Source organism: Sinohyriopsis cumingii, chromosome 3 (assembly GCF_028554795.1).
Source record: "Sinohyriopsis cumingii isolate HCF-2022 chromosome 3, ASM2855479v2, whole genome shotgun sequence".
Lineage (NCBI taxonomy): Eukaryota > Metazoa > Mollusca > Bivalvia > Unionida > Unionidae > Sinohyriopsis > Sinohyriopsis cumingii.
The window spans coordinates 136,994,603-137,018,633 of NC_142963.1; the positions used below are offsets into that span (position 1 = coordinate 136,994,603).

General features: G+C 34.5%; 2 protein-coding genes across 2 annotated transcripts in view; both read left to right on the forward strand.

The window, feature by feature from the left end:
• Nucleotides 1-9,931, forward strand: part of LOC149803932 (cadherin EGF LAG seven-pass G-type receptor 2-like) — a 48,619-nt gene extending 38,688 nt beyond the window's left edge. Inside the window, exons 6-9 of the mRNA XM_089954017.1 lie at nucleotides 186-944; nucleotides 6,195-6,498; nucleotides 7,025-7,073; nucleotides 9,554-9,931. Coding sequence (XP_089810143.1) covers nucleotides 186-944; nucleotides 6,195-6,498; nucleotides 7,025-7,073; nucleotides 9,554-9,931 — 1,490 coding nt within the window. The remainder of the gene's footprint in view (nucleotides 1-185; nucleotides 945-6,194; nucleotides 6,499-7,024; nucleotides 7,074-9,553) is intronic.
• A 1,397-nt stretch (nucleotides 9,932-11,328) lies between these two features.
• LOC149803933 (protocadherin Fat 4-like) overlaps nucleotides 11,329-24,031 on the forward strand; it is a 67,042-nt gene continuing 54,339 nt past the window's right edge. The window contains exons 1-4 of the mRNA XM_089954018.1: nucleotides 11,329-11,458; nucleotides 11,613-13,310; nucleotides 15,550-15,906; nucleotides 17,375-17,500. Of these exons, the coding sequence (XP_089810144.1) occupies nucleotides 11,329-11,458; nucleotides 11,613-13,310; nucleotides 15,550-15,906; nucleotides 17,375-17,500 (2,311 nt within the window). The remainder of the gene's footprint in view (nucleotides 11,459-11,612; nucleotides 13,311-15,549; nucleotides 15,907-17,374; nucleotides 17,501-24,031) is intronic.

A 24,031-nucleotide genomic window follows, 5' to 3' on the forward strand; every position in this document is an offset into this window, starting at 1 on the left:
ATGTTTGATATGATATGTTTGCTTTAAACAGAAAGAAGATATAACCTTGAAGCAGTTATTACTGCTAAGATATTCACGGTTATGAAATAATGGTGTTATTTCAATCAGAAAATTTGCAAGAATTTCTTCTTGACAAAAAATAATATTTCATGTACAAGTCAAAAGAATTTATCTGACTTTTTCAGGTGCCCTTAACTATGAGAGTGTGCAGTCATATGAGTTGGACCTGGTGGTTGTGGATAGTGGCTTACCGGCCAAGACTACTACAGTCCCTATCGACATTATCATCACTGATGTCAACGATGGTGGTCCCACTTTTTCTGGGTCTTTTACAGCATCAATAATGGAGAATTCTGCCATTGGCACCTCTGTGGCTGATGTTACTGCCACTGATCCTGACAGCAGCACCTCACCTTTTGGAAAGCTTAAGTATTCCATTTTGTCTGGAGATGCCAATAACCAATTTAGTATTAACCCCGACACAGGGCATGTGTCTGTTCGCTCATCTTTGGACCGAGAGACGATTAGCTCATACAGTATTGTGATTAAAGCAATTGAGGAGGCTGGTACCAACTCAGCAACAACAACTCTGAGTGTCACCATCACTGATGTAAATGACAATACTCCAACGTGTACTCAGCTGACGTTTAGCGAGTCCTTTGCTGAGTCGGCTTCAGTGGGCTACTCAGTTCTGACATTGACCTGCTCTGATGCCGATACTGCCACTTACGGCACATTGACCTACAGTATTAGCAGTGGAAGCACAACCTTCTTTCAGATGAGTAGCAATATTCTACAGTTGAAAAATGTCGTCGATTATGAAGGTGGCACCATCAAGTTTGACCTTATTATTACTGTGTCAGATGGTACTAGATCTGTTCAGGTGAAAGGCAGTGTAGTGGTCACTGACGTAAATGAAGCAACACCTGTATTCACCAACTCAGGTAAGTCCTATGTTTCATTATTATGCTGTTTCTCCCACTTGCAGTATATTATATTGCCTCCTTTGAAATGAATTTTTTGTATTTTGTTAATTTGTATTTGCTTCCCAAAATATGGAGCATGTCATTTTATGTCTGTCCATCTGTTCAGTCAAATGTCTTCATTTGTCTCTCCATCTGTTCTCTATTTCATTTCAGTCAAGTTCCCCACCATCTGCAGTTACCTAACTTTGTAAGTAGCTTGCATTTGGGCCAATGAAGAAACCTATCAGTTATTTTTTGTATTTTGTTAATTTGTATTTGCTTCCCAAAATATGGAGCATGTCATTTTATGTCTGTCCATCTGTTCAGTCAAATGTCTTCATTTGTCTCTCCATCTGTTCCCTATTTCATTTCAGTCAAGTTCCCCACTATCTGCAGTTACCTAACTTTGTAAGTAGCTTGCATTTGGGCCATTGAAGAAACCTATCACTTATCAATTTCAGGCTCATAAAGGTAAAAGGTTAAGGTCATAGTGACTCGCAAAAATAAAACAGTTTCAACACAGTAACTTAACCTTAAATAACTTTTACCTTGTCCAAACTTTGTAGATGGCTTACATTTAAGATAATAAAGATACCTACTGATTTTTTGGGTCAGAAGATTAAAGGTCAGTGTCATAGTGACTCTAAGAAGAAAATGATTTCAGAATGATATCTTGACTTCATTATCATATACTTCGACATTTACAGATGACTTCCATTTGAGGCAAGAAATATACATATTTGATTCAGGTCAAAAGGTCAAAGTTCAACGTCATATGGACTGAATGAAAGAAATTATTCACATGCATTTATTTAAGTTCTGTATCACATGCCTTTCATAAACTTTGTAGATGGTTTGAAGGATGACACCAACTGTATAGTGACATTATTGAAAAATCAGTTGAACTGTAACCCATTTTATCCTGTTTACCAATTTAAACTGCAGTGCAAGTGATTCATGATAAGCAATTCTAAATATGTTGTGGTAAAATGGAGCATCAAACAGCAGCAGGGGATTGTTTTCTATGCTCCTGTTCAGCATAACAGTTTGTTTCATCAGCAAGTTTTTTCCAGATTAAATCATCCCAAAGTAACTCAAAGTAATGTTGTTCGTTGGCTTTTTCTGGGTGTTAAACAGTTGCCCCTTTTATCAATTTAAATCGTGGCTGCGACCAAGGTGAAAAATCAACCCAGACCCAGCAACCAAGGTGAAAACTCAACCTGGACCCAGCAACTGAGGTGAAAACTCAACCCGGACCCATTTCTCTTGAAAGCCTTCAGAGTCAGCTTCATTCTCCGAATCACTGTTAAAAAGTGCATGAAGCCATCATTCATCTTTTTCATCAACTTAATTCAATTCTAACCAATCATTTAAGTCAATATTATCATCAGAATCATCCAAATTGTCAACTTCAATGTTGCCACCCTCACAATCAACATCCATGTTTACATCTGAGTTGTTGTCCATTTTTTTATCGACCAAATTTCAAGCCAACAATTTCTTTTCCAACCATATTTTTTAAAAATTTCACTGCACATGCATGCTTTAACCATTTCCTGTGTTGGTGAAGAAGTACACAAATATTTGTGATGTATAACACATCTTTCTAGTGACACTTATACATATGTAGTAGAGTACGGTCGTATTCAGGATAAAATGAGATACTTCAACCACAGGTGTATTCAGGATAGAATGAGGTATTATGACCGTATTCAGGATAAAAATATCGGTTAAATTAGCTGAACTGACAATCTTAATATTCATATTTACTTGTGTAACTTTGTGTCTTCTTTTGACCATGATTTGACTATTTTTTAGACAACTAGCTGCTTGAAGGAAAATTTAAAACTTATCATGATGAACAATTTCAATGGAAACAAAATATTTGATTTGCATCACTTAGCTGTGAAATCATTAGAGTCATCATTGGGATTAAGGTGGCTTACTTAGCAATGAAATTATTTCAAATATAACAGCAGCATAGATAATAGTCAGAACTAGAAAATAGATAATAGTCAAAACTAGAAAATAGATAATAGTCAAATCTAGAAAATAGATAATAGTCCAGTCTAACAGCAGATATAATAGCCAAATGGAACAGTGTAGACATTAGTTAAATCTAACAACATAATAGTAAAATCTAACAGCATAGCTAATAGTCAACTTTTAAAACATAGCTAATAGTCAAATCTAGCAACATAGATAATGGACTAATAACATAGATAAATCTAACAGCATATGAAGTCAGATCTAATAATCTAGATAGTCACAGTCAAATCTAACATGTAAAATAAACAAATATATTAGCATAGTTAATAATCATATAAAACAACATAGATAATAGTTGGATGCAAAGGTATATATAATAGACACATCTAACAACACAGACACTAGTCAAATCTAATAGCACAGACACTAGTCAATCTCACAACACAGATACTAGTCAAATCTAACAACACAGACACTAGACAAATCTAACAACACAGACACTAGTCAAATCTAACAACACAGACACAAGTCAAATCTAACAACACAGACACTAGTCAAATCTAACAACACAGACACTAGTCAAATCTAATAGCACAGACACTAGTCAATCTCACAACACAGATACTAGTCAAATCTAACAACACAGACACTAGACAAATCTAACAACACAGACACTAGTCAAATCTAACAACACAGACACAAGTCAAATCTAACAACACAGACACTAGTCAAATCTAACAACACAGACACTAGTCAAATCTAACAACACAGACACAAATCAAATCTAACAGCACAGAACATTGCAAAATTTAACAGAATGCATAATGATCATCAAATGTAACAGCATAGAAAATAGCCAAATCTAACAGCATGGAAAATAGCCAAACCTACCGTCATAGAAAATAATCTAACAGCATAGAAAATAGCCAAGTCTAACAGTATAAATAATAGCCAAACCTACCGTCATGGAAAATAATCTAACAGCATAGAAAATAGCAAAATCTAACAGCGTAGAAAATAGCCAAACCTACCGTCATGGAAAATAATCTAACAGCATAGAAAATAGCCAAACCTACCGTCATGGAAAATAATCTAACAGCATAGAAAATAGCCAAACCTACCATCATGGAAAATAATCTAACAGCATGGAAAATAGCCAAACCTACCGTCATGGAAAATAATCTAACAGCATAGAAAATACCCAAGTCTAACAGTATAAATAATAGCCAAACCTACCGTCATGGAAAATAATCTAACAGCATAGAAAATAGCCAAACCTACCGTCATGGAAAATAATCTAACAGCATAGAAAATAGCCAAACCTACCATGATGGAAAATAATTTAACATCATAGAAAATAGCCAAACCTACCGTCATGGAAAATAATCTAACAGCATAGAAAATAGCCAAATCTAACAGCATAGAAAATAGCCAGATTGCCAACTCTAACAGCATTGGTTGAATAGCCAACACTAACAGCTTATAAAATAACCAAGCCTAACAGCATAGAAAATAGCCAAGTCTGTAACATCATAGAAAATAACCAAGTCTAACAGCATGGAAAATAACCAAGTCTAACAGCATAGAAAATAACCAAGTCTAACAGCATAGAAAATTACCAAGTCTAACAACATGGAAAATATTCAAATTTTAATAGGATCAATAAAAGGCAAATCAAACTGTCTTGTCTCTTATTGCAGACAGTGTACCATTAAGCTAATTTCACTCATACATCAGCGTGTTCTTATAACATTGGTGGCTAGATTAAAACATAATCACAGACAAAACAAGAGGAAATTTTTCACTGCATCATCAATACAGGCAGGAAGGGAACAGATAGAGTCACATGTATCACTTTCAAAATCATCACTGTAAGCAGGAAGGGAACAGATAGAGTCATTTTTATCACTTTCAAAATCATCACTGAAGGTTGAGGAAGGGAAAAGCTAGAGTCATTTGGATCACTTTCAAAATCATTAGTGCAAGTAGGAAGGGAAAAGCTAGAGTCATTTGGATCACTTTCTAATCTGTAGCATGATCAGTGCAAGCAAGAAGGGAAAAGCCAGAGTCATTTGGATCACTTTCAAAATCATCACTGTAAGCAGGAAGTTAACAGAGTCATTTGGATCACTTTCAAAATCATTAGTGCAAGTAAGAAGGGAAAAGCTAGAGCCATTTGGATCACTTTCAAAATTATCACTGTAAGCGTAAAGTTAACAGAGTCATTTGGATCACTTTCAAAATTATCACTGTAAGCATAAAGTTAACAGTCATTTGGATCACTTTCAAAATCATTAGTGCAAGTAGGAAAGGAACAGACAGAGTCATTTGGATCACTTTCTAATCTGTAGCATCATCAGTGCAAGCAAGAAGGGAAAAGCTAGAGTCATTTGGATCACTATCAAAATCATCACTGTAAGCGGGAAGGGAAAAGCTAGAGTCATTTGGATCACTTTCAAAATCATCACTGTAAGCGGGAAGTTAACAGAGTCATTCGGATCACTTTCAGAATCATATTTTTTTCATAGTCTGAGTATTGTTTACAGTGCAGTAACTTTCTGAAAAAGTCAGGAACTTTTTCAAGTTGTCTCTCATTCCATGTATGTCTATTTGAAATTGTATGTCTATCTTAAAAATGAATTTTCTTATATGATAGGTGTTGGATTTCTGTTTATTATAGGCAATTTTTTAAATTACTAAACACTTGGTTGCTTTGATCATTCATGTCTTCAATGGAATTTTGATAAATTATTTCACTATTCAAGACAGTGAAATATTTATTACTACATCTATTAGAATAAAGTGCATCAATATATATATATATATATATATATATATATATATATATATATATATATATATATACACCTCAAGATCCAGGTCACAACAAGGCAAATATCATTCTGTGTTTTGCATCTTAGTCCTGAGTGTAACTTTTGAACCAATGAAGATAACTTAATGAAACTTTACCCAAGTATATATTATGACTTGATGGTGTCATGTGATTAGCCATTAACCATGTTATATATTTCAACATGTATGTAAAAATTAAATACAGGGATAATTGACTTTTCCAAAATAATAAATGTTGTTACTATATACATGAAGCCAATTATTCCAATTAATCTAATTATATCTTATCTTAAATGTGCTGATATTGGATTTTTGATGAAACAGCTGCGTACAATAGGATTTGCCAATTTTGTATTTAACTATTCAAAATATCAATAATTTTAACAGGTTCATACAGCAGTACAATTGCTGAGGACACCAGTCTAGGGACACTTATTACAACAGTCACTGCAAATGACGCTGATACAGCCAACACAGTAACTTATGCCTTTGTCAGTACGTACTATCTATTTAGCCTTGACTCCAGTTCTGGCCAGATTATACTAGCGGGCAGTCTGGATCGAGAGACGACTACCATTCACACACTGCTAGTTACGGGAAGCGATGGGACCAACACTGCCACGGCAACTGTTACTGTGACGGTCACTGATGTAAATGACAATTCTCCCATATTTAACCCAGTAGCCTACAGGTATATGCTGACATTGAATTTAACATTTTATTTTGTATTATAGCAAAAATGGAATGAATTACATTGAATTTAACATTTTAATTTGTATTATAGCAAAAATGGAATGAATTACATTGAATTTAACATTTTAATTTGTGTTATAGCAAAAATGGAATGAATTACATTGAATTTAACATGGTAATTAGCTCTTAATATAGAAAATGGAATAGAATTCATGATTTTGGAAAGATGGACATTGTTTTAACGTGATAATTAAGTTATTTTACTCCCTACATTTGCATGGACTTTTTTGGCAGATTCCAGGCTGCCAAATTTTCCATATAGTTTATGTTGAATTTCTGTTGCATAGAATTTCTAAGATATGTCTTATTATTCTCACTCTGGTGGCATTGTTAGAGTGTCCATTGTTAGAGTGTCCATTGTTAGAGTGTTGAGAAATACCATGACCTGTACAAACCAAAATCAGCTCAATGGTGAATGTGTCTTTAAAATCTGCAAAGTTATTTTTATTTTCTGTTGTTTTTAGCGGTACAGTATCGGAAGCTGATGCTGCTGGGGCCAGCACTGTTGCTACGGTAACAGCTACTGATGCTGATGATCCAAACACCAACTCCAATGGAAGAATAAATTATTCCATTTTAAGTAAGTGTGATATGAATTTGCAATTTTGATTATAAATATTAATTATTATTCAAATTTATTTTGAATTAATATATTTACAGCTGGATGAATTTTCATGATTAACTTAATTATTTCTCCAGTGCTTTTAAAAATGTGTTGGGCATAATGTGATTGCCCAGTGACATCAATGAGTCCATTTGGCGTCAGACAATTCCTCCAGTTGTAGATGAAATTTCCCAAAACTTGGGGGATTATTTTTCCACATGATGTAAAGTGATGCAGCACATATTTTACTTTTGTTCTAAGCCCACCCAAACCCCCACATGGGAGTGGAGTGGGTGGGTGTCAAAATATCAAAAAGTACACTTACCACTACAATATGTTGGAAATAAGTATTATTTTAACATTTCATTTAAAAAATGGTTATCTTATATTTCAGTAGTAAGAGATTGTTTGTCAACAATGTTCCTCTTTACTTTGTTGATGAAATTCAAAATCATGGACACAAAATTTCACATATATAAAACAGATAAAGATATGCAGTCATTAGCCCTTAGGCTAACAGATTTTGTCCAAGGGACATATTCCCTGGGACAGGCACTTAAAATGTTTTCCAAAGAACTTAGTCCCTTGTGTAGGCCATTAAAATTTTATCCAAGGGACTTAGTCCCTGGGGCATTCCTTTAAACTGTTGCTTAGTGGGCATGAAAAGGTGATAAATTATGCAGCAAAAATTAGCTCAGACCTAAATCTTTTCTTGCCACCCCATAGACTTAGTTCCAAGGTTTTTACATAAAACTAAATTGGCTTTCTCACACTTTAACATGTGTAAATATTATTGGGTATGAAAACTACAGTTATCCTCACACTATAACATGTGTAAATATCATTACTGGACATGAAAACTACAGTAATCCTCACACTATAACATGTGTAAACAGCATTACTGGACATGAAAACTACAGCAATCCTCACCCTATAACATGTGTAAATAGCATTACTGGACATGAAAACTACAGCAATCCTCACACTATAACATGTGTAAATAGCATTACTGGACATGAAAACTACAGCAATCCTCACACTATAACATGTGTAAATAGCATTACTGGACAAGAAAACTACAGCAATCCTCACACTATAACATGTGTAAATAGCATTACTGGACATGAAAATTACAGCAATCCTCACACTATAACATGTGTAAATATCATTACTGGACATGAAAACTACAGCAATCCTCACACTATAACATGTGTAAATATTACTACTGGACATGAAAACTACAGCAATCCTCACACTATAACATGTGTAAATAGCATTACTGGACATGAAAATTACAGCAATCCTCACACTATAACATGTGTAAATAGCATTACTGGACAAGAAAACTACAGCAATCCTCACACTATAACATGTGTAAATATTACTACTGGACATGGAAACTACAGCAATTCTCACACTATAACATGTGTAAATATTATTACTGGACATGAAAACTATGGCAATCCTCACATTATAACATGTGTAAATATTATTACTGGACATGAAAACTACAGCAATCCTCACACTATAACATGTGTAAATATTATTACTGGACATGAAAACTACAGCAATCCTCACACTATAACATGTGTAAATATTATTACTGGACATGAAAAGAGTGAATGAAAAATATACATGCAGCTAACATTTATCCTCCATCATTACATGAGGGGACCAAGCCAAGAAGGCTCCAGATTGGGGGTGGGGTTATAATGTGCAGGGGATGGATGTGTCCTACAGATTGGGGTGAGGTTATAAATGTGCAAGGGATGGATATGTGTCCCACAGATTGGAAGTGGAGTTATAAATGTGCAAGGGTCAGATGTATCCTACAGATTGAGGGTGGAGTTATAAACGTGCAAGGGATCGATATGATTTGTCCTACAGATTGGGGGTGGGGTATAAATGTGCAAGGGTCAGATATGTGTTCTAAAGACTGGGGGTGGGGTTATAAATGTGCAAGGGTCAGATGTATCCTGCAGATTGGGGGTGGAGTTATAAATGTGCAAGGGTCAGATATATCCTACAGATTGGGGGTGGAGTTATAAATGTGCAAGGGATCATTATGACTTGTCCTACAGATTGGAGGTGGGGTATAAATGTGCAAGGGTCAGATATGTGTTCTAAAGACTGGGGGTGGGGTTATAAATGTGCAAGGGTCAGGATATATGTTCCACAGATTGGGGGTGGGTTATAAATGTGAAAGGGTTGGATCTGTGTCCTTCAGTCATTCCACTGCTGTGTTATGGAGACAGTACATAGTATTATTCATGTCTGTCTGTGTGTCCTGTCCACTTTTATAACTTTCAAAGGGCTTCACAAATTTAAACCAAATTTTCAAAGGGCTTCACAAATTTAAACCAAATTTGGTGTGAGGCCTTACATTAAGGACACTTTGTTTGTTGTGAGGCTTTACATTAAGGACACCTTGTTTGGTATGAGGCTATACATTAAGGACACCATGTTTGGTGTGAGGCCTTACATTAAGGACACCTTGTTTGATGTGAGGCCTTACATTATGGACACCTTGTTTGATGTAAGACCTTACATTAAGGACACCTTGTTTGGTGTGAAGCCTTACATTAAGGATGCCTTGTTTGATGTGAGGCCTTATATTATGGACACCTTGTTTGATGTAAGACCTTACATTAAGGACACCTTGTTTGGTGTGAAGCCTTACATTAAGGATGCCTTGTTTGATGGGAGGCCTTTCATTAAGGACCTATTGGTCAAGTTAAATTTTCACTTTTTAATTGATAAAATTTAATAGAGTTCATGGCCACTCGTTGAAATTAAATGTTGGTTTTTAACTGCATCATCTTCGCAGGGCATATGGGTCATCTGGACACATTTTTAATTTATATTTTCCCCCTATAAAGTACCCTGCTTTCATACGTTTTTTAATTTTGTGTAATTTTGAACTCAAATTTTCAAATCAAATTTTCCAAGTGTTGGAACATTTCACTAAAAAATGAACATCTTAAACTGATTGTTTAAGAAATTGGAGTGAAACTGAAGTACATGTACTGCAATCTGTTTACCTTTGTAATTGAAGTTTTAAGAGATTGGAATGAAATTTAAGTACATATTGTACTGCAATCTGTTTACCCTTGTAATTGAAGTTTTAAGAGATCAGAGTGACATTTAAGTACATGTGTACTGCAATATGTTTACCTTTGTATGTGCCTATTGAAGTTTAAGGTCATTTTTACCAAAAATAGAGTCTGCCTTTGCATTTTATTTCTGGGAAACTGCAGCATAATTAATTTCAGAGATGCTTGGAATTTTTGTCTACGTTAGCCCAAGAAAGAACCCATGGATTTTTCAGAGGCAGCAGCATCAAGGTCAAGGTCATGGATACTAAGGTCTCACTGGACAGTTTATCTGGTGAATTTTCATCCAACAATGACCAATTATAGAAAAATGAGAATAATTTCACACTGAAGATACAAATAAAAACAAACTAATGATTTTTGTAGAAAGCATACATGTGAGATTTTGACTGCAGTAATCAGGTTAAATCCTATGCAACTGTTGGTTTTTATACTGAACCAACACTGCCATCAACCCCTAAATTTTACATTCATTTTTTACAAGAAATAGCTATTTTTAATAATTTCCTGTGACAAGGCAGCTAAAAGAATCAGTATGTGCCTTATCCATGAATAAAGTTCACTAGTACTATAACAAATTAGCATACTTTTCATCAGCCCTCAACCATCTAGATTTTTAGCTATTTAACTCTGTAGCAGACACACGTAAATATGTAACCCATGTTGGCTGCTCGTTTACAGCCCAAGTTGCACATTTGATCTCTAATGCTCATCTAACTATGACAGGCAGTCACCAACAAGCCAGCCTATTTCCAAGCCGAACTCAAAGTAAATCTAACTACATTATATATTTAGCTTATGTGTGAATTTATAAATGCTAGGCTTGTGATAATTAGGTTCATGCCTTCTACCTTAAAAATTATGGGAGTGTCAAAATACAAAACTATCCAGTGAGACCTAAAATTAGATTTGGTCCTTGCATTTCATTGATGGTTGAGTTTATGTTACTGGCAGGGTATCACTGTGTTGTTTGTGATGTTCTTGTTTGAATCACAGTTATATAACATACTGGCTTGTTAACGTTTTCCTTGATTAACCCCCTTTAGTCTATATGAGTAGCATCTGTGAACGAGAAGTGGATGGGTCAGAGTCTGGAATCAAAACAATAAGAGTGCAGGTTCAGTTCCTGCCCAAACCAGTTTGTATTGGTCACTATGGAGTGTCTTTTCTCCAATTGCCTAGTACAGTATCACCTTTCATGTGTTGATGTATCAATTATTTTATGACACAGAAGAATGACAATTTTTCTCAAGTCTCTAAGCATGCATTTTAGTCTGTATGGAAAATTTATCTTGCACAGAAATATCACAATGCACAAATATTGTCTTTTTATAGGTGGTGGTGGAGGTGTTTTCAGTATTGGTACATCTTCTGGAGCCATTACAACAACAAGTCAACTTGACTACGAGACTACAACATCCTACACTCTCATAATCAAGGCTGTTGACAAGGGCGGTGCTGCAGGGTCACGATCGGCAACAGCTGTTGTCACAATTACTGTAACCAACATCAACGAGGCTGCTCCAGTTTTCGGGCTCACTGCATATAGTGCAAGTATTCCAGAAAACACAAATGTGGGTACATCAGTGGTCCAAGTGGTGGCTACTGACACAGATAGTGGAGATGATGGGAAGGTATATTACTCCATGGCAACAAACGCAAACTTTTATTTGGACAGTGACACGGGAATTATTTATGTGAAGTCTGCACTAGATTACGAATCAAGCACCTTGTATAGTCTAACTATTGAAGCCATTGACAAGGGCACACCAGCCAGAACTGGCACATCTACAGTTAGTATCTCAGTGACAGATGTTAATGATAATAAGCCTTCCTGCTCTCCAACACTGAAGACTCTCACCTATCCTGAGAATCAAGCCCCTGCCACAACTTTTCCAGCCATCTTATGTACTGATGCAGACAGTGGTATTAATGCTGCTTTGACCTACAGTATCAGCACTGTGAACAATGCTGCACCAGGCAGTCAATTCTCAATTGCATCAGCAACAGGCATAATCAGGTTGGACACTGCATTTGACTTCGAGACAATATCTGCCTATAGCATCCTTGTCAGGGTTGCTGATGGTGGAACACCATCGAAATCAACAACCATTACATATGACATTGCTATCATGGATATAAATGAGTACACTCCTGCATTCCCAGCTGCCTCTTACACCATAAATGTTCTAGAAGATAAAGCCATTGGATACACTGTTCTCACTGTAACTGCTACTGATGGTGACACTTCAGATTCTGTGGTGTATTACTTTAGTCCATCAAGTCCTGCATTTGAAATCGATGGACACACAGGTGACGTTAAGGTGAAGTCAACCCTGGACAGAGAGACAACTTCATCCTATACAATTACAGTTTATGCACTAGACACAGGAACTTCACCCTCCTCACATTCGTCATCTACAACAATTAGCATCACAATTACCAACACTAACGATGCTGCCCCAATCTTCAACCCAGCGGTGTATGTCTTATCCGTCCCTGAGAACACAGGAGTTGGCACCACAGTGCAATCTGTCACAGCCACTGATGCCGATGACACAATAGTAACTTATTCAATTACTGCAGGAAACACTGGAAATGCTTTCAGAATAGAAACAGATGCATCCCATATTGGAAATTTAATTGTAGATGCCACTCTTGATTATGAAGTTACAACTTTCTATACAGTGACAGTGGTTGCCAGAGATCCTGGTGGACTTTCTTCCTCAGTTTATGTCTCCATCCAAATCACAGGCTATAATGAAGGCACACCTACATTTTCACCATCATCCAGTTCCACCAAGACTATGGTGGAAAATTCTGCCATTGGAACCACAGTGGTGGATCTGAATGCTATAGATACGGATACAGGGAATGATGGATTGGTGGAGTATGCCATCTTGTCAGGTGCTTCTGGAGCATTTGCCATTGACCCTGGCACAGGAATAGTGACTGTCAGCGGTTCTCTAGACATGGAAACCACTCAGATTTACACAGTGCTGATAAAAGCTACAGATGCTGGGTCCAATCCAGGTAAAAGAAAAAAGGGAAAATGAGAATAACATGAAAGCATTATACATTGAAAGCTATGTAGATAGGACAGTAAAACACACTGGTGCCAGTAAGCTGGTATGGTCATGTACACTGTACCAGTAAGACATTTATTGCCATGAAAAGACAGGGTTGGGGGAAGTAATGGTTTGGTACCCTACTAGTAAGAATTCAAATTTTGCATCACTGGTGAAAATTCTGGTTTATTTAATTGGCTTTGAGTAATTTTATTCCTCATTTGCCAGTGGCATGTTTTCTGCTCTCTGTTACTAAGAATAGTGTATGTTTCTAATAATAAGGTGCTCTCAGTATTTAGGTCTTCTGGACTTTTGAAGTCATCTTTTTGACCTCAAAAGGCTAGTAATGATTGTAAAGGGACACAACTGAAATTCTAATCCTGATGTAGCTCTTCCAACAATAAAGTTTATAAATGTTCATCACAGGTAATAATCAAATATGTGTATCAAAACAATTTAGAAATTTTGTTAATCAGTTCACTGTATAAATAATATTACTTGTATTTAAACTGATATTTGTATTTTCTAGTATGATAAGAAGAAATGAGCATGATTATTCATATCTGTTAGGTTATGTCCCTTTAATCCTGTTTAATTAGTAATACCCAAATCCTCCAAGCCATCAGTATTTGCAGTACTTTGATCCTTCATGGTCCACTCTGGACATGATGTAAATTGTGGCAAATTTACTCAGTTTGAAGAATATTAGATTTTACAGTATTTTAATATCTACTGATGTTACTTTGCAATCTTTTAGTATAAAAGTAAAGATTTATTGGAATAAATGTATTTTTGGTGAATTTAAATAAAATTAAAATAAAACTTGTTTATGGTGAATATGCTGTTCGAGCTGTAGTTTGTATGCAATCTTTCTGATCATAATTTGATATAAGATTGTATGTAATATTTTCTGTTATAATTTGATATCACATTTATGTAATCTTTCCCATGATAATTTGCTAAGATTGTATGTAATCTTTCCAATTATATTTTGATATCAGATTATGTAATCTTTCATATGATAATTTGCTAATGTTTAAACTATTTGTTATAAGTATATTTAATAATTGGTATAAATGTTTGGAATGATGTGTTATTGGCACATTTTAATTGCTTAAATATTGAAAAGTAATTACAGGAATATCAAGACATTCAATTACTTGTTGACAAGTAATTATAGAATTATCAAGACATTTAATTGTTGAAAAGTAATTACAGGAATATCAAGACATTCAATTACTTGTTGACAAGTAATTATAGAATTATCAAGACATTTAATTGTTGACAAGTAATTACAGGAATATCAAGACATTTAATTGTTGACAAGTAATTACAGGAATATCAAGACATTCAGTTATTTGTTGACAAGTAATTATAGAATTGTCAAGACATTTAATTGCTGACAAGTAATTACAGGATTTATCAAGACATTTAATTGTTGACAAGTAATTACAGAAATATCAAGTCATTTAAGTGTTGACAAGTAATTACAGGAATATCAAGACAAGACATGTAATTACTTGTTGACAGGTAATTACAGGAATATCAAGACATTTAATTACTTGTTGACAAATAATTACAGGAATATCAAGACATTTCATTATTTGTTGACAAGTAATTATAGAATTATCAAGACATTTAATTGTTGACAAGTAATTACAGGAATATCAAGACATTTAATTACTTGTTGACAAATAATTACAGGAATATCAAGACATGTAATTACTTGTTGACAAGTAATTACAGGAATAATTTGCTAAGATTGTATGTAATCTTTACTGTTTATACATAATATGATATCAGATTTATGTAAGCTTTTCCCATTGTTTAAAAGTAATTACAGGAATATCAAAACAATTCTTAACAATTTGTGAAAATAAATGCTAATTATCTAAAATAAGGTACATAAAAAATTCACTGTAATCTTGTGATATCAAAGAGACTTGAGATTTATTTTTATACATGAGTAGTCACATGATCAATTGAAATTATTTTAATCCCTACAGGGAATGAGATTTATTTTTATACATGCATAGTTACATGATCAATTGAAATTACTTTAATCCCTACAGGAAGTGAGATTTATTTTTATACATGTGTAGTAACATGATCAATTGAAATTGTTTTAATCCCTACAGGGAATGAGATTTTTTTTTATACATGCATAGTCACATGATCAATTGAAATTATTTTAATCCCTACAGGGCCACTTAGCTCAACCTACACCCTAACTGTAAGTATCACTGATGTGAATGACAAGACCCCATCATGCACAAGCTCCCTTTACTCTGCAAGTGTTTCTGAGGATGCTTCAAGTGGCACCAGTGTGACACAAATCACTTGTTCTGATAATGACTATTCCTCACCAAACAAAGATCTGACATATGCCATCACCAATGGCAACACAGGAACTGCATTCTCCATATCTTCAACAGGGGAGGTAACTAATGCTGCCTCACAAGATAGGGAGACAACCAGTAATTATGTACTGGTGATAGAAGTGACAGATCTGGGGACACCAGTCTACACAACAACCACCACTCTCACTATATCTGTCACAGGTAAGAAGAATGATAATATGAACTGCACGTAAATATTATCTGTCAAGGAATATTCATAAACGAGATCCTTAATCTGTGATGGATATTTTTCACAGACATTGACATTATCTTGTAATCTAGGTGGAGGAAACCAAATTACCCTAAGAAAAATGTCTGTTTCTCATTTGGCTGTTGTAATTTTATTGTAGCAAAACTCAATGTACAAGTAACACTATTTTTTTTTTAAACTGAATTTCTTGAAAATAAGGAAAAAATTCCAGATTTTAAGATAATTCTGATATAATTTATTTACAGGCTATGCTTGGAAAAAAATTTAATTTTAAGTTTGTTGTAAACAGACTATAATTCAAGCTTGTTGTAAACAAACTACATTTCAAGCTTGTTGTAAACAGATTCTTCATTCAAGTTTGTTGTAAAGAGACTCAACATTTCAAGCTTGGTATAATTAGACTCAACATTTCAAGTTTGTTGTAAACAGACTCAACATTTCAAGTTTGGTGTAAACAGACTCAACATTTCAAACTTGTTATAAACAGACTTTACAACTCAAGCTTGTTGTAAACAGATTCAACATTTCAAGCTTGTTGTAAAGAGACTCAACATTTCAAATTTGTTATAAACAGACTTTACAACTCAAGCTTGTTGTAAACAGGCTCAACATTTCAAGTTTGGTATATACAGATTCAACATTTCAAGTTTGTTTTAAACAGACTTTACAACTCAAGCTTGTTGTAAACAGATTCTTCATTCAAGTTTGTTGTAAAGAGACTCAACATTTCAAACTTGTTGTAAACAGACTCAACATTTCAAGCTTGTTATAAACAGACTTTACAAATCAAGTTTGGTGTAAACAGATTCAACATTTCAAGTTTGGTATAAACAGATTCAACATTTCAACCTTGTTATAAACAGACTTTACAACTCAAGTTTGGTATAAACAGACTCAACATTTCAAGCTTGTTATAAACAGACTTTGCAACTCAAGTTTGGTATAAACAGATTCAACATTTCAAGCTTGTTATAAACAGACTTTACAACTCAAGTTTGGTATAAACAGACTCAACATTTCAAGTTTGTTTTAAACAGACTTTACAACTCAAGCTTGTTGTACTCATAATTTTAATCTTGTTGTAGACAGAAAATATGTTCAGGTTGCTGTAAAGAGACTCAACATTCAAGATTGTTTTAAAAGAACCTATCTTCAGGCTCATTGTAAATAGAATCTATGTTCAAGTTTGTTGTAAACAGACTCTACATTTCAAGCTTGTTTTAAATGGAACTTAATTTTATGCTTGTTTTAAATAGACTCAACATTGATACTTGTTGAAAACAGACCTTATGTTCATGCTTGTTGTAATAGACTCTGTGTTTAGGTTTGTTGTAAACAGACTACATTTCAAGTTTTATTTTGTAAACAGACTGTGCATTCACTTGTCAAAATGGATGATGTAGTAAACTGTTCTTTCAGATGTGAATGATAATGCTCCAGTGTTTACTAGCGGCCCCACCTTTACAGCATCAGTCAGTGAGGGAGCAGCACTGGGACACATAGTGATCACACTGACTGCTTCTGATGCCGACACAGGGTCTGCAGGTGAGTTGACTTCCATTGACAGTGAACCATAACTTCCATTGACAGTGAACCATAACTTCCATTGACAGTGAACCATAACTTCCATTGACAGTGGACCATAACTTCCATTGACAGTGAACCATAACTTCCATTGACAGTGGACCATAACTTCCATTGACAGTGAACCATAACTTCCATTGACAGTGAACCATAACTTCCATTGACAGTGAACCATAACTTCCATTGACAGTGGACCATAACTTCCATTGACAGTGAACCATAACTTCCATTGACAGTGAACCATAACTTCCATTGACAGTGGACCATAACTTCTTTTCATGTCTAAAGCACACAAAATTATAAAGACCAGAGATGCAGAGCTGACATCACATAATACATTGGCAAATCTAGATTATGCTGTTTGCTCTGTTTACTGATCTTTATAGAGTTGCAGTAAGTATGAGTTGAGTATAACTCAGAGTTGATTCAAAGTCTGCAATGTGAGTGAATGAGGAGACAACTGCTACTGAATTTTAGAAGTCATTTTAGATTTTCTTCAAACTTACGTTAAATTTGCCTTAAAACAAACATTGGGGATATTATGTGCTTGTGAGGTCCATATGCAGTACTGTTTTAGAAACACAATGTAGAATTCTTCCACATAACTGATTTTGGAATTGAAATGATTTCATAATTCATGCTTCTTGTAGCTGAACACTAGTTGTACTGTTCAATGTTTGGCAGAAATGTTAAACATTTCATGCTTACAGCTCAATCTGCATGTTCTTCTACCATGACTGAATTATGCCAGCTCATTTTTATACATTCAACTGACCTATGGCCATGGGCATGCTATCTGGTCATTGTTGTTTCTGTTGATGTTTGTAATTCTCTCCATTAAATTGTTGGAGCACCCACAGTTAAGTGGTTGTTTAATGTGTGTGTGTGTGTGTGTGTGTGTGTGTGTGTGTGTTATGCAATGCTGCCATCTGGTTGATAAGTTCAAACAACATGCATTTGTGATCATTTTATGTGGATTTTTCTAACTGAAGTGCATGTTTTAGTGTGCATATATTATATATGTATATATCCTGTACAGAAATTTCTCATGGATTCCGTATGGAATCCGTATGGAATAGATATGGACTGAAAAACTTATGGAATCAGACAACTTATTCCATATCAATTCCATAAGTACTTCACAGCAAGTGAAAATTCCATATGGAATAAAGTTGCAACTTTAATCCATAAGCACTTTTTTCCATATGGAAAGCAGACTCATGTATTATAGCATATGGATAATACTCTCTGAAAAATTAATAACCTAAACTATCTGATTAAGATAGAAATATTGGTGGGAGTTTGAGTACATCTATATGTCAGTGTAGCTGATGTGGAAGGATGAATAAATACTCATAAATTTGAAGAAACACATGTATGTCTGTTTTCTTTAATTTATTTCCACAGATGTTTAAAAACAATGATATGACCAAAAAACAGGGAAAATGAAAACATGATCAGAAATTTAATATTTAATTACAAGCATAGATGAATCTTTGGTGCAAGGTGGATTTTGGGCTTGATCTAATGTTTATTCTGGAAAGTAATTTTTTTGGCTTCCTATGAAAATATGCTCTACAAAAATCATACCCTAGTGAAAATGTGACTTAAATTTCAGCAAAATCAATGAACATTTCCTGACATTCACTCAAATGTCCATTTTCACTAAAATTATGGTATTTTAGGAGATTTAACCAAAATTTAAGAAAATATCAGTGAAATTTTGTGATTGAAATTTCACTGACTCTGCCAACATTTCTGAAAATATCAATTGGAATTTTTGATTGAAATTTCACTGAGAGTTTGTCAAAAATTCTAAAAATATAGTGATATTTTGTAATTGTAATATCACTGACATTTTAGTAAAAAAATATATAAATAAGATATAATAAAATTTATTTTTGTTTCTTGTACAATTTGATTGATTTTCGGCAGCATTTATATTCCCTGTTTCTGATAGCTGTAATTGTATTGTTTATTTTGGGAACAATAACTTCTTTCCACATCTTTCTGTATTATATTTCTTTATCAAATTTTGTTATTGTTGTTGTTGTATTTTTTTAAACTTAGATTGGATTTAACTGCCCTCAAACAAGTTTTCTTGTTTTCTGTTTTGAATCAGAATTTCGCTTTTCTCCTGACCTGAATCTGCTTTTTGTGCCATAAACAGCTCTTCAGTAGCGGCTGACGTGCTAAATAGGACAAGGAATTGAACCAGGATGATTTCGAAGTTATATAACTCGAAACTGATGAACTTCCAGCATGAATTTAAGGAGGACAATGTATCGATCACTGGTGGGAATTCTTGCGAAATACCCATGTCTTTCAAAGATGGTCATATCTTTGCAGAATTTTCTTGGCCCACACATAGAATAATTCCATATGGACCATTTACAAATTCCGTATGGTATATTTGCCAACTCCATATGGACTATTCACAAATTCCATATGGAGTATTGCCAAATTCCATATGGATTATTAACAAATTCCATATGGATTATTACCAAATTCCATATGGAATTTTAATTTTATTCCATATGGACAACCTACAGATCTCATGGACTAATTAGCATATTCCATGAGATTTTCCATACGGAGTACGTACGGAGTCCATAACATTTCCATATGGATACACTGAAATCCATAAGAGTGCTTTAACTATAGAATAGAAATGTCCATATGGATATTTCTGTAAAAGTACGTATGGATTCCATATCCATTCCATGTGGAAAATTTCGTACGGGATAATTTGCATTTATTACTGATGGAAAAGTTTCTAATAGTTTGAAATTTGAAAAAAGTCAGGAAGGAGGTTATGGATGGTTATGGTATGTGCTCTGAGTCCTGAGAGAGCTTGTAAGCAATCACAAATTTGATTACTTCAGGCTGAGTTGAAATACTCTGGACCATCCTTGCAAACAGCACATGTCCTTATCTACCAATACATTACACAGTGGTAGATCAGGGTATTTATGCTGTTGTCCTTATCTACCAATACATTACACAGTGGTAGATCAGGGTATTTATGCTGTTGTCCTTATCTACCAATACATTACATAGTGGTAGATCAGGGTATTTATGCTGTTGTAATATTGATTACTCAATATAGCATAAACAGATAAATACAGTAAAGGAAAAATTTACACATTAAAACATCACAATGAATTTCCTTACATGTACCTACAGACTGATTACTTCAATTTTATAACTATTGTCTTCTTTTGGTCAAACAATATTTTGAAGTTTAGAATTTTAAGCATTCAGTTTTCTTTTGTAATTATATTGTGTGTGAATGGCAAGATGAAGGTATCTCTTGCAAGTGAGTGGTCATTTCCCTGTCATTGGAAGGGCATGGTCATTTCCCTGTCATTGGAGAGGCATGATCATTTCCCTGTCATTGGAGAGGCATGGTCATTTCCCTGTCATTGGAGAGGCATGGTCTCTCCTTGACCCGTTAATGGTGAGATGAAGATCTCTCTTTTACATGTGATTGGAGAGACAAACATCTCTTGCCATTGAATGGTAAGATGAAGGTATCTCTTTTCTGTGAATGAAGAGGCAAAGGTATCTTTCTTTCAGCTGCAAATGTGTCATCAACAGTGTTAAGTACTGTTTAAAAGCATTTTAAACTTCTAATGTCTACTACATAAGTTGCCATATTCAAATGTTTGAAAATGTCCTCTGTAAAGTTACTGAATTCAACTGAATTTTTTCCAAAACATTGCTATATGTGTACAATTTGTACCCAGGTATGAATTCTGCCTGCATAAGCAGGAAGCCACATCCAAATAATGTTGTTTATAGACAGCGCATCATGCAGTGAGAACTTAATGTATTGTTTGCTGATATTTGGATACAATGCACTGAGAACTTAATGTATTATTTGCTGATATTTGGATACAATGCATGGACAAATTAATGCGTTCTTTGATGATACTTGGATTAATGCTGATACTTGGATAAAATGCTGATACTTGGATACAATGCTGATACTTGGATTTAATGCTGATACTCAATGGATACAATGCTGATACTTGGATATAATGAAGTGACCCAGGGATGCCTCATATCAAGCATGCAAATCAAGTATGCTTCACAGCAATTAAGTTTTGCTAATCCTTACAAAATATCTTTACAAAAGGTAAATAAAAAACATAAAAATTATCAAATTCAAGATAATTTATTTACTTGTCTTAATTAACATACTGTCCTCTTGTTGGTCAAAATTTGCAAATAATAATCCTAACTGTTACAGTGTCTCATCAGGTGTACGCTTTATGTACATAATGGAAGGTCCTACTGGACAGTTTATCTGGTAAATTTTCATCCAATAATAACCTATTGCAGAAAAATGAGAATAATTTTACACTGAAGATACAAATAAAAACGTACTAATGATTTTTGTAGAAAGCATGCATGTGAAATTTTGACTGCGGCAATCATATTAAGTCCTTATACAACTGTTGGCTTTCATATTGAATCAACACTGCCCCCAACCCCTCTTTTTTACATTCCTTATTTTACATCAAAGAGCTATTTTGAATGTTTTCCTTTGACAAGGCAGCTAAAAGAATCAGCATGTGCCTTATGCATGAATAAAGTTCACTAGTATTAAAACAAATTAGCATACTTTTCATCACCCCTCAACTATCTCAATTTTTAGATATTTACCTCTGTAGCAGACATATGTAAATATGTAAACCAAGTTGGCTGTTCATTTGCAGCCCAAGTTACGCATTTGATCTCTAGTGCTAGTCTAACTGTGACAGGCAGTCACCAAATAAACAAACCCATTTTCAAGCCTAACTAAAAGTAAATCTAAACCACATTACAGATTTAGCTTCTGTGTGAATTTTTCAGTGCTAGGCTTATGATAAGTAGGTTTATGCCTTCTACCTTAAAAATTAGGGAAGTGTGAAAATACGAAACTGTCCAGTGAGACCAAAGGATAATGTACCTTCAAAGTGGAGAGCTCTCACAACATAGAGGGAGATAACTATTGTAGTATGTACACATGCGTTGAGGATATTGTTTATGATATTGAACTATGATGACCTTAAACCTCAGGAAATTTACCCAGATACAAATTTCTTGAGCACAGTGTGAGATATAACATCAAATGCACAGAACTGCGCACACCTTTCTCATTATCATACACAGATATTTAGGTCTGAGGCCATCAAGCACAACATAATGCTGTGGGCTCTTTGCAGAAGGAAACAAATAATACAGATGCAAGAGAGAGACAATGTTCTGAAACAGGAGATGCATGTAATGTTGTGATTGCACTGGTCACGAACATTTTTAATCACACAATACGAGACTTAAATTCAGAAATACTATAGTACACTTTCACAGTACACCAACTGTATACTGAGAAATAATGCTATGCTACACTGTCACTGTACACCAACCCTATGCTGTGAAATAATATGCTACATTATCACTGTACACTAACATTACACTGAGAAATAATGTTATGCTACACTGTCATTGTAGACCAACCTTGCATTGAGACATGCAGTGCTTCACTATCAGTGTACACCAACCTTGCACTGAGAAATATTATGCTACATTATCACTGTACACCAACCTTACACTGAGAAATACTATGCAACATTATCACTGTACACTAACATTACACTGAGAAATACTCTGCTGCATTATCACTGACACCAACCTTACACTGAGAAATACTATGCTACACGATCAATCTACGCCAACCTTTCAGTGAGAAATACTATGCTACACTATCACTCTACACCAGCTTACACTGAGAAATACTATGCTACACTATCACTCTATACCAGCTTACACTGAGAAATACTATGCTACATTATTACTGTACAACCTTACACTGAGAAATACTATGCTACATTATCACTGTACAACCTTACACTGAGAAATACTATGCTACACTATCACTGTACAACCTTACACTGAGAAATACTATGCTACATTATCACTGTACAACCTTACACTGAAAAATACTATGCTACATTATCACTGTACAACCTTACACTGAGAAATACTATGCTACATTATCACTGTACAACCTTACACTGAAAAATACTATGCTACATTATCACTGTACAACCTTACACTGAGAAATACTATGCTACATTATCACTCTACACCAGCCTTACACTGAGATATACTATGCTACACTATCACTGTACAACCTTACACTGAGAAATACTATGATACATTATCACTGTACAACCTTACACTGAGAAATACTATGCTACACTATCACTGTACAACCTTACACTGAGAAATACTATGCTACATTATCACTGTACAACCTTACACTGAGAAATACTATGCTACACTATCACTGTACAACCTTACACTGAGAAATACTATGCTACATTATCACTGTACAACCTTACATTGAGAAATACTATGCTACATTATCACTGTACAACCTTACACTGAGAAATACTATGCTACATTATCACTGTACACCAATCTTAGAGAGAAATACTATGC